The sequence below is a fragment of the Fringilla coelebs genome (assembly GCF_963513975.1).
Source record: "Fringilla coelebs genome assembly, chromosome: 24".
NCBI classification, from domain to species: domain Eukaryota; kingdom Metazoa; phylum Chordata; class Aves; order Passeriformes; family Fringillidae; genus Fringilla; species Fringilla coelebs.
The window spans coordinates 3022715-3033864 of record NC_140050.1 but is presented as its reverse complement, the minus strand read 5'-3'; the positions used below and the strand labels follow the sequence as shown (position 1 = coordinate 3033864).

General features: G+C 53.5%; 1 protein-coding gene across 1 annotated transcript; it reads left to right on the top strand.

Annotated features, from left to right (window-relative positions):
• Nucleotides 1–7094: 7094 nt before the first annotated feature.
• On the top strand, nucleotides 7095–10769 carry UQCR11 (ubiquinol-cytochrome c reductase, complex III subunit XI). Its single transcript, XM_084221051.1, has 3 exons — nucleotides 7095–7198; nucleotides 8347–8481; nucleotides 10532–10769. The coding sequence occupies exons 1-2, from the start codon at nucleotides 7149–7151 to the stop codon at nucleotides 8465–8467; spliced, it is 171 nt and encodes a 56-aa protein (XP_084077177.1). The 5' UTR covers nucleotides 7095–7148; the 3' UTR covers nucleotides 8468–8481; nucleotides 10532–10769.
• The last annotated feature ends 381 nt before the right edge of the window (nucleotides 10770–11150 follow it).

The following is an 11150-nucleotide window of genomic DNA, read 5'->3' as shown; positions in this document are numbered from 1 at the left end:
GGGCACTGTGGCCTCAGCCCCTGTGGCAGCTCCAAGCTGAGCCACTCCAAGTGCCAGGGCAGGATGGGACTGTCCCTGCTGCCCCTGGCCCTGCCCTGGGGCTCCCCGTCATTCAGCCGTGACTCTGAAGCTTTTGGGTGCTCCCGCCATTCCTTCTGCATGGTGAGACCTCAGCAGCGCCAGCTCTGTCCCTGGGAAGGGCAGGAAACTCGGTGGTTCCAGTAACCCAGGTGCTTCTTGCCTGTGTCAACAGACACATTTTAGCCTAATCAGCTCATCAGGTTACAACACTTCCCTCCCTGGGGCTCTTCTGGGTGCTGAAGCAGTGGGCAGGGAGATGGATGAGGTTTTCCTCCCTGTGTGACAGCCTTGACTCCCATTCAAGCTCTGAGTGCAAACTGGAGGGCTCAGCAGCTGCTTTCTGTTTCATCCATGAGACTTCCTGCTCCACTGGTGAGAGTGCTGGGGCTGCAAAGTACCCACTGCTCAGGGGTCTTGGCTGGCTCAGTGCCCCTGTCCCAGGGCCAGGAGGGCTGGAGCAGTCTCCTAGCCCTGAAAAGCTTGAAACCCTTCAAAAAAATATTTAAAAGTAGTTCACAAACCCTTTGATTTTGCCCCAAGAATTGGAGGTGGCAGTAATGGACAGCTGGACTTAAAGGAACTAGTCAAGAAAAATCCATAAATTCAACAAAATTGGAAACCTGAGAAGATTTATGAGTTGTTCACAAATTTGCTGAACTTCTTTATCCCTCCGAATCCTGCAGGCCAAGGAGGAATCCTGATGAGCCAGAGCCTTTCTCACCATCCCTGAATCCCCAGGCATTGCAACAAAAATGGGGCTTTTCAGCTGCATTTAGCTGGTTTTAAGTGTTCTTTTGACAGCAAATCCAGCCAACGTCCTTCCATGGCAAGGCTTGAGTGAAGATCCTTGAGCATAAGCCCTCAGAGCCAGGGTTTGGAGAAATCATCTCAAAAGCACAATGTAGGGGTGGCAGTGCTGTCCCTGGAGCTGCCTTGATGGCACAGGGTGACAGCTTTGTGTGCCAGCCCAGCGTGGCCTCAGTGGCATCTCTGCTTTCAGGTGCTCAGGGAACAATTGGGAAGAGCAGCAATGAAAAATTCCTTTGTCTTGCCAGTGTGTTTGGCTCAGTGTGAACATGGTGCCTGTAACCTGCCAGGGAAAGTGGCTTTTCTAAAAACAACCACTGCCAGGTGCTGTCCCCAAAATACCACCAGCCCTGAAATGTCACCCTCTAGCAATGAAACTCTTGTCTTCAGGTGTTGTGGTCAGCGAGGGCCAGGTCTGCACCCTCCCCAGCCCACAGCTCTGCTCCATTCCACTTGGGATCTTACAGATCCCCAGACCTGCTCCTCTGCTTGTTTGTGTGTCCCTCACAGCAGTGGTCTGCCAGGAGAGGTGTCACAGGGGGTGACATGCTGTATGGTGCCATTTATTCCATTTTCTCCTTCCTCTCTCAGCCTTTGCTTGCATGGCTGCCCCTGGGGGCACGTGCCCTCCTCTTTGGGGGCCACTGAGCCCCCCCAAAGCTTCCTTCATCAGATGGGGGAGCTACCTTCCCTTCTGTGCAGCTTCTAGTTCCTCTTTCCCCAGGCTGCATCGGTGAAGCAGCAGAACTGGGACACTGCCATGGGACATCTGTGTCCCCAGCCCAGGGGCCTCCTGTTGTCCCACTCAGCCAGCCCTCTGCCTCCCTGCACACAAGCTGCACATGCCACAGGACTGGGGAGCATCTGGAACCCAGTCTATGAACAGCAAAATTGCAGATTGTTGTTTTTTCTCCCTTTTCACCTGCTTTTTCCCCAGGGCAAAGCAGCTGCAGCCTCCCATGGGTTGGTGCTCAGGCAGTGGTGGCTGCTCCTGCTCACAGCCCAGGGAGCAGAATTCCAGCTGTGTGGCATCACCCCTGCCCTGACCCCTCAGATCCCCTCACAGCCCCAGCCAGCAGCTCTCGGGGCTCTCTGCTCCCCTGTTTTCACAGCTACCCCCCAGAGCTGTGCTGCAGGAAGGATGGACTCAAGCTGTGGTTGACTCAGGAGGCTGTAATTCCAGAGTCAGGGCAGAAACTGCTCTCCAAGGTCCTTTGTGTCTCACCAGTGTCCCCACTGAAGCCAGCAGAGCCTTTGGGCCCTTGCTGGGTGGTTCCAGTTGTGGGGGCTCGAGAAACAGGAGGCTTTGGAAACCCCCAATCCCCTCCACCCCTTGAGCTTCGCTGCCAACTTTGTCGCCAGTGGAACCCGAGTCCTTCTTGCAGGCCCTGCTGTGCTGTAGTGAGGAGTCTGGGCCAGCTCCAGTTCCATCCCTGGGCTCTGGGAGGTGAAGCAAAGCTGGGCCAGAAGAAGCCTTCAGCCCCCGCCTGCAGTGCTGGCAAACCCAGAGCAAGCCCTGGCCACTGGACTCCCCCATTCCTGCCCAACACCAGCAATAGCAAGGCCTGTTTTCTGTACCCCGAGCTTGCACGAGGTCCTTGCCCTGTTAAAAATCCTATGCAAATCTTATCCTCCCTTCTCCCAGGGCTCTGCAGGTCCCCGCCCAGCCCATTCTCTCTGCTCTTGTCCGTGATTCCTGCTCCCTGCTGCCCTCAGGGTCCAGCTTCATTCCTGGCAGCTCCAAAAGCATTTTGAGACCTGTGCTCTGGAGCTGGGAGGGGGCAGATGAGACTGTAGGAGCACCCAGCTCATACTGAGCCCTGAACTGGAGAGGGCAGGGCCTGGTCCTGCAGCTCCTCCATGCACCCTTCATCCTCCTGTGCCTTCTGCTCGATGCTGGTGGGGCTCTGCCAGCATCTCTCATCCCCCAGCCCCCTGAAAGGAGAAGCTCTGTTCCACCTTGCTGCTGCCCAGACTGCCCTGTCCTAACACCTGAGCCTCAGGCTTGGTTGGGGCTGCTCTTCCTTCAGCCACCCCAAACCTGAAGGGGTGTTTCCCTTCCCCCCATGCTCCCCAGTCTCTCCAGCCAGCATCTCTGAGCTGTTTCCCTTTGCAGAGGGGCAGCCCATGCCAGCAGCTGCCCATCAGCTGGGGTGCAGGCAGGATGATTTGGGGAGTGGGTGCTGCCAGTGTCCCACAGCACAGCTGCCTCTCCCTGCCCTTGGGGACCTGGTGGTCTGTACTTTGATTTCCAGGACAATTCAGCCCTTTTGGGGAGCCAGCACTGCTGTGCCTTGGCCTGCAGGACTCCCATGTGGAGGAAGGCTCTGGTTAGGAGGGTGGTGCAGGCTCCTTGTGACCTTCTGCCAAACTTTGTGTGTCCATCTGCAGCCCAGCTCCGGGCTGGGCTCTCGTGTCGTGGGTGTCCACATTGGTATCTCTGTTCCCCTGCTTTTGTACCCCTCCTGCTCCTCAGGGCTCCCCATTCCCGCCCTGGCCCGCCCAAGCCCATGCTGTGGTGGAGGGCAAGGCTCAAAAACTCAGCCTGGGACATCTCAGCTCAGCCTGGCTGCAACACCAGCCCGGGAGAGCAAAGGGGTTTCTGCTTCCAAAGGGGATGTCCTGGTACCGAGGCCTTTGGCCAAAGAGCATCCCCGTGCCCTGCACCCCTGGGCTGTGCCCTGCACCCCTGGGATGTGCCCAGGGAGCTGTGGAGTTCTGGAGGCAGCAAGCTGGGGACACCAGGGGTCCCCCTTGCCAGGGCCACGTCTTCCCAAACCACCAGAAGCCACCAGCTTTTGAGCAAACCTTGTACCATGGAGGCACTGGGAGGGAAAGAGCCTTGGAAGCCGCGCAGCAGCCACTGCTCCTGTGCCAGGAGAGGGGACGGAGGCAGGACAGGGAGGATCCCAGCGCTGGGAATGACCTGTTGGGTGCAGAGGGCTCCAGCTCTCTGGGGAAACAAAGCATTCCTGGGATGTTCTTTATATTTTTGTAGGAATGGGGGGTGGGAGAGCAGATGGGAGATGCCTGCGGAAGTTGTTTATTTTTAACCCTGTAGAAAGTGATGGGTTGTTTTTGGTTTTTGGCCTTTAAAATAAAAAATGGTCCTTGCTTTTGATGTTTATGCTGCCTACCTGTAAATCCAGATGTACTTAAGTGGCTGAAATCCTTGTTCTTAAATCAGATACACATTATAGTTTTGAACTATATATATAGTAAATATATATATATATATGCCTAACCCAGCAAAAAAAAAAAAAAAATAAAGTATTTGGGGGTGGGAAATGCGTTGCTCTTTGAAATGAATCACAATTGGGGGATGAAATTGTGTTTCTGAGTGCCTCAAGATATGAATTGTTTTCATTTTTTTAAATAATTTTATACAAGTGTCAAAACAGCTGGCTGGATTATTTGGAATTTTTAAATAATCCTAACTTTTTTAAAGTAGATTTTGAGAACTGTCCTGTATATAACAGTAATGTAGCAATAAATGTGACATTTTATAACAATATTACTTTTTTTATCCCCATGTGTGTCCTTCAGATGTTGTATCCCTAGGAATGAAAAGTTGTAATAAAGGCTTTGCCTTGTACTAAAAAACAAAAAACAAAAGAAAACACCAGACAGGTTTTCAGACACTTGCCCTGGGTGTGGATCTGCCCCCTGCATCACTGTTGTTTCCTTGCCTCTGCCCCTGGGGAGCGCCCACAAAAAATCCATTTAAATCCAGTTAAATGCCCCCAGCCCATCCAGGAGCCCAGCACAGACTGGTGATGGGAGAAATTCATCAAATCAGAGTTGTTACAGTTGAAAAAGACCTTTCAGGTCATCAAGTCCAACAGTCAGTTCAGCACTAACCCATGGCCCAAGCACCACATCAGGTTTGAACACTTGCAGGGATAGTGACTTCACCCTTCTGCCCCAGGCAGCCTGTGCCAGTACCTGGCAACCCTCTTTGGGAAGAAATTATTCCTAATATCCAACCTAAACCTTCCCTGGCACAACCTGGGGCCATTTCCTCTTGTCCTGTTCCTTGCTCCCTGGGAGCAGAGCCTGACCCCCGCCTGGCTCCATTCTCCTGCCCTCCAGGCTCCAAGGTCCCCCAGGACTGTCACAGAATTACAGATTGATTTGGGCTGAAAAGGACCACAAAGCCCATCTCATTCCACTCCCTGCCACAAGTGGGAACACCTTCCACTGGACCACAAGCTCCATCCAACCTGGCCTTGGACGCTTCCAGAGCCGAGACCTCTGCCTGGAAGCAGCCTTCCTTCCCCAGGTTTGCTGCCTGTGCTTTCACTGTGCTGCTCCAGCTCAAGGTTTGTCCGTACAGAGCAGGACAAACAGTCCAGACTAAATGAGAAGAGGCTCTGGCAGTGCCTGGATAAATCTCCCTTAGCCTTGGGTGCATTCTCTCAGCAGTGAGGCAGCTCTGCCCTTTCTGAGCTCCTCTGGGTGACAGTCCTTCCTTAGACTGCATCATAAAACCACAGAAGCATTAAAATTGGGAAAGACTTTGAAGATCACCCAGTCCAACCATTAACCCAGCAGCACTGCCATGTCCACCACTAAAAATGACCTCAAGAGCCACATGCACGCATTTTTTCAATGCTTCTAGGGATGGTGACTCCACCACTGCCCTGGGCAGCCTGTGCCAGCTGTTTGCAGCTCAGATCCAGGCGAGGGAGAAGTGTGTGCTTAGGAGCAGCCTGGAAGATGGATGCTCAACAAATGCACAAGGTGGAGCATAAAGCAGGTGAGTGTCCAAGCTTGGGCTGGAAGAGCCGGTGAGGACAGGAGCAAGGAGCAGCAGAGAGGAGCTGCTGAGAGCATACAGCTTCTTCCCAAGATCTGAGCAGTGGCCACCAAGTGAGCTCCTGCCAGCACTCGCTCCCTGGAGATGAGTCAGTACCAGCTGGAGATGAGCTGGGATGAGACTACCAGATCCTGTGGCAAATGTCATGTCATGCTCACACTGCCAGACAATCACAGAATCATGGAATTGTTTGGGTTCTAAGGGATCTTAAAGCTCATCCCATGGGCAGGAACACCTTTCATCATCCCAGGCTGCTCCAAGCCTGGTCCAGCCTGGCCTTGGGCACTTCCAGGGATCCAGGGGCTGCCACAGCTGCTCTGGGGTGTTTGTTCCAGAGTTCCTCCTGCATGTTCACAAGAGGCTGGGCAGGCTCTGAGAAGAGCCTGGGGACATTATGGAATTGATGGTGATTTTATGACCCTCTCCTGTTGGGGGAGACTGAGCGGCCATGACAGGAGGGTTTGCAGGGGCACTGATGGGCTCTGGGCACACCACTTTGGGAAGGGGGCACTTCCCTCCAGCACAAGAGGCTGGGAAACAGTCCCAGCTCAGTGCGGGGACACTGCCACCCCTCAGGGCCCGTGTCCCCTCTCTGGTGTGAAGACAGGCCTCATGTCCCCTCTGCAGTACAGGGGCAGCTGGTTCCCCCAGGGCAGCTGCTGTCCTCCCTCCGCTGTGGGGACAGCCCGTCCCTTCAGCCCGTGTCCCCTCAGGGCTCATGTCCTCTCAGGGCTGGCTCTTGTCAAGGCTCTTGTCCCTCCCCAGCAAAGGAACAGACCTTCTCTTCAGGGCTCTTGTCCCCTGTCCGGTGTGGGGACAGCCTGTCCATCCATCTCACCTCTCCATCCATCCCACCTGTCCATCCATCCCACCTGTCCATCCATCCCACCTGTCCATCCATCCCACCTGTCCACCCATCCATCCCACCTGTCCACCTGCCCGTCCCCTCGGTCCATGTCTCCTCAGGGCTCGCATCCTCCTCCAGCACAGAGACAAGCCCATCCTCTCAGGGCCCATGTCCCATCCCCGTATCCCATCTGGGCTGGCGCCCTCTCAGCTGGTGTTTCCTTAGTGCTCGTGTCCCTTCAGTGCCCGTGTCCCCTCAGAGTGGGTCGGGTCCCCTCAGGGTGGCCCGTGTCCCATCTGGGCTGGTGTCTCCTCTCCAGCCTGGCGACGGTCCGTCCCCTCGGCTGGTGTTTCCTTAGTGCCGGTGTTCCCTCAGAGTGGCCCGTGTCCCCTCAGGGTGGCCCGTGTCCCCTCAGGACCCGTGTCCCCTCAGCGTGGCTCGTGTCCCCCTCACGGCCGCCCGTGCCCCCTCACGGCCGGTACAGCCCCGCGCGGGGCCGGTTCGGCCGCAGCCCCGCCCCGCTGCAGCCCCGCGCGTGCTCGGAGCGGCTCCGCCGCCGCTCGGGGTCACTTTGAGTGAGGCGGCGCCATCGCCATGTTGGGCCAGATGCTGGGGCCGCGATACGCCGAACTGCTGCGGACCTGGTGAGGAGCTGCCGGCTGCCCACGCCGCGCTGGGGCTGCCCCGGCCTGCCCGGGCCTGCCCACTTCCACCCGGGGCTCTCTGTCCGCTCCGAGCCGGGCTCTGCTCGCCCCGCCTGGGTCTGTCCGCCCGGCCCGGGGCTCCGCGCTCCCCTCACCGCGTCCTCGGGGCACGGCCGCGCACTCAGCGGCTCTGTGGGAGCCTGAAGGGCATCCCGGCCCCTGCCCGAGGCCTTCCCGCTCCCTCCGCGCCCTGTGAGGGTCTCTGGGGACGGTGCTGGGGTGCGGAGTAGCGCTCGGGCCGGGCTGAGAGGCCGAAGAGCCGGGGAAAGGGCTTGCGGCCCACCCGGCGCTGGCTGTTTCACGTACGGTAATACGGCAGTGTCGTGGAGGCCCTTTGCAGGGCTGTGGGAGGCAAAACGACTGGGCATAACCGACGGGATATGGCGGCAACCATGTATGGCAGTGTGTCTTCTCTTTGTGTGCAGTAGTCCTTTTAAGTAAAAGACTATGAGCTTTTTCCTGTCAAATATCTTGGCTGCCCTGAGGACTAATGCTGTCCTGTGTCTGTGAGGTTGTTTCAGTATTCCTGTGTCCAGGTTGGGCACCACAGGATCAGAAGGATCCAGAGCTGGTGGAGAGTGCCCAAAGGAGGGACATGGAGCTGGGGAAGGGGCTGAGGAGCAGCTGAGGGCACTTGGCTGGTTCAGCTGGAGCACAGGAGACTGAGGGGAGGCTCCTCGGGGGCTGCAGCTCCTGCCCAAGGCAGGCACAGGGGCAGGGGCTGAGCTCTGCTCAGGGACAGGGGGCCAGGAAGGGCTGGAGCTGTGCCAGGGCTTGGCATGGAGCTCAGGGAAAGGTTCTTCCCCCCGAGGCTGCTGGGCACTGCCCAGGCTCCCCAGGGAATGGTGCCAAGGCTGCCAGAGCTGCAGGAGCTCTCAGGGCTGCTCAGGGTGGGGGTGTTGGGGTGGCTGTGCAGGGACAGGGGCTGCACTGATAATCCCTGAGTGTCCCTTCCAGCTCAGGATATTCTGGAATTCTAAGCTCTTTTCCAGATTGAAGTGTCTTTCTCAGGTACCTCAGCCACGAGCATCTTGCCAGGCCTTTCACAGTGGTAATTTGTTGTTTCCCTGGTTGTGTCTCTCCTTCAGGACCCCCACCCTGGTGACATGGGGTAGTGTGGCTGGCGTTGGTGTGATCTGGGCCACAGACTGGAAGCTGGTCTTGCAGTACGTTCCCTACATCGGTGGCAAGTTCAAAACTGAAGACTGAGCTTCCCTCTAATGGTGAGTTTTGTTTGTGCATCTCTTGGCTTAATCAATAGAATTTTAAAATCACAGAATCCCAGATGGGTTTGGGTTGGAAGGACCTTTAAAGCTCACCCTGCTCAGCCCCTGCCACAGGCAGGGACACCTTCCTCTATCCCAGGTTGCTCCAAGCCCTGTCCAGGACAACCTAGCCTGGAACACAATAACCCTGTGTTGGTGTGACAGTGGGTATTTCCTCTTTGCCTGGGGCACAATCTTTTTTTTTTTTTTTCTGTTTTTTTAAATGGAGCTTCACTGAGCACCAGAAGGATGAAATATTCATTAGAATATGTTTTTCAAGTGATTATTTTGCAAGCAGCAGATTTTCCACAACATAATGCAGTTCTTAAGAGGTCAAATCAAGCTAATTTAGAATTTTTGACTTACCTGTTTACTTCTGTTCCTGAGCAGAAGAGCTACTAGCTCAGGGTTACTTTTGTGACTAGGCAAATTCAGACTCCTTTCTGCTCCTTGTAACTAATATTAAAAGTAAATTGAATTTTCAGAGCTGATTATTGTATTCCACAAATTCCTTGGAAGATTTGCTTTCTCAAGGTTTTGGTTCTTTTCCTTCTTTAAATGCATATCAGAAGTGCTGTTCCTGTGACCATTCCTAAAGCTGTAGTAGCAATTAGACAATCCTTCTGTAGGGGCTCTAACTGCATATTCTTTCTAGTAGGCAGGCTTTGGATTTCTTTATTCCTTGCTGCAGATAGAAGGGAGTCAGGAAGATTGTTCTATTCATTAAAGGATGCTAATGGAGAAACTCTGAGTCCAGAGGAAACTGTCCACCTCAGGGTTTGTTTCTTCTGGTCAGAATAACAGTTACATCTAAATGTTGGTTAATTGAAAGTCAGCTACTTGTGTTCCAGCTACACAGTATTTTGTAGGGAAGTCAGTCCTTTTGGAAAGCACAGAAAGTACTTTTTAAGTCCTTTTTCAGCAATAGTTGTTGCAGTTTAAACAATTTACTGTTTGCAAACTTTGTATTGCACAGATCCTTCTGTAACCAAGAGAGGAATGAAACTTGTCTTGGAAGTCAGCTGAACTGGAGGCTTTTTGGGTCATTGTGGTGTTTACAGTCAAGTCATAGAACCATAAAATCACCCAATGGTTTGGGTGGGGAGGATCCTTAAAGCCCATTCAGTCCCACCCCTGCCATGGGCAGAGACACCTTCCGCTGTCCCAGGCTGCTCCCAGCCCTGTCCAACCTGGATGAAGAAAATTTTTCAAGTGGAAAAGTTCTCAAGTTATGTAGAGGCAATTCAATTGCCTTTAAGGGCTTTCCTTCCTTAAAAATTGTCAGTAGTAGGAACACAGCTCTGTTCCTGAGCCAACAGGCAGTGTTTCCCATTTTGAATTAAGAACTTTGTGTGTCTGAGAAGAGGAGCAGAGAAAGGGGATGTGTCTGTGGTGGCCTGTGCTCCCTTCCAAAGCGACTCCAGGCCTCCCACCCACACCTGGATCAGCTCCTGTACCTGAAACTTCCTGCCTGGATCCTGGAGGATCCTGAAATCTCTCCCATTGGCTGCTGTATAGAAATGTGCCCTTTGTTGAGTGACAAAGCTATCTTTTGTCTCCTTAAAAAGGAAAAGAGTCTAGAAGTTTCTCTCTTCAATTAGGAGAAAAGACACCTCATAGGACTTAGGAGATTTCACCATAAACTTAAGGATAGCTAATTGGACAAAAGCCAAAAAGTCCAGCCTGAGCAATTAACTCGAAAGAGAAGAGAACAAAGAAACTAATCGCTTTTGTGGGGTGTTTTAGCAGGAGCAAGAACCTCTTGCACTTAGCTCGGTTTTTCTCCATAAAGAGTTTTGTTATTTTGCCATTTAATAAAACTTTTCTGTTTCCAACACTACCATAAAAGCCGTCCTGCTGATTTTATGCCTTCTGTGGTAGCTCAGCTGTCTTGGGTGAGAAATAGATCTCCAAGAGCTTATGAAACCTGGCTCGAGGAGACCCCTGTTTCGCTGCTGTGGCTCTGTGCAGGAAGCTCTGCTTAACCATTGCTCTGTGTTTGTTGTAGGATTCTATTGCTGGAGAGTGTCTGGAGCCATCCGTCCCTGAGACCCTGTTGGGGTGACCCTGAAATCAGTACAGATTCTGCAGCTGTGGTCTGTCTGTGTGTCTGTCTGTCTCTCCATGAACAGCTGTGGGCAAATTCACCCTCATTGACCACTTCCTCTGAGCACTTTCCCAGCACATCTTGCCTTGATGGGAGTAGGTTATAAACCTGGTGTACAAAATAAACCAAGTGAATGATCTGGGGGGCTTGGGTTTTTAGGATTTTGTGTGTGTGTGTGTGTCTTACCTTCTTAGTCCACATTCTTGAGACCAGACTGCTGGTTTGGTTTTGGGTTGTAGAATCATGGAATCACAGAGTGGTTTGGGTTGGGACACCTGGCACTATCCCAGGGTGCTCCAAGCCTTATCCAGCATGGCCTTGGACACTTCCAGGGATCCAGGCGCAGCTACAGCTGCTCTGGGCACTGTGTTATGTCTTCAGATTCTTGGACTGTGTGTCCTAAGGCAGGTCTGCCACATGTTTGCCTCTTTTCCTATGCAGGTTCCTCAGGAATCAAGCACTGGCTGCTAGGATACTGGGCTTGATGATTTATTTATATCAATTACAGCTCTTGAGCTAC

Bases quoted from the DNA above. Each gene is read 5' to 3' on its own strand.
- UQCR11 (XM_084221051.1), top strand. From the start codon at position 7,149: ATGTTGGGCCAGATGCTGGGGCCGCGATACGCCGAACTGCTGCGGACC. The intron at 7,199-8,346 runs GTGAGGAGCTGC...TCTCTCCTTCAG, and splicing joins GCCGAACTGCTGCGGACCTG to GACCCCCACCCTGGTGACAT.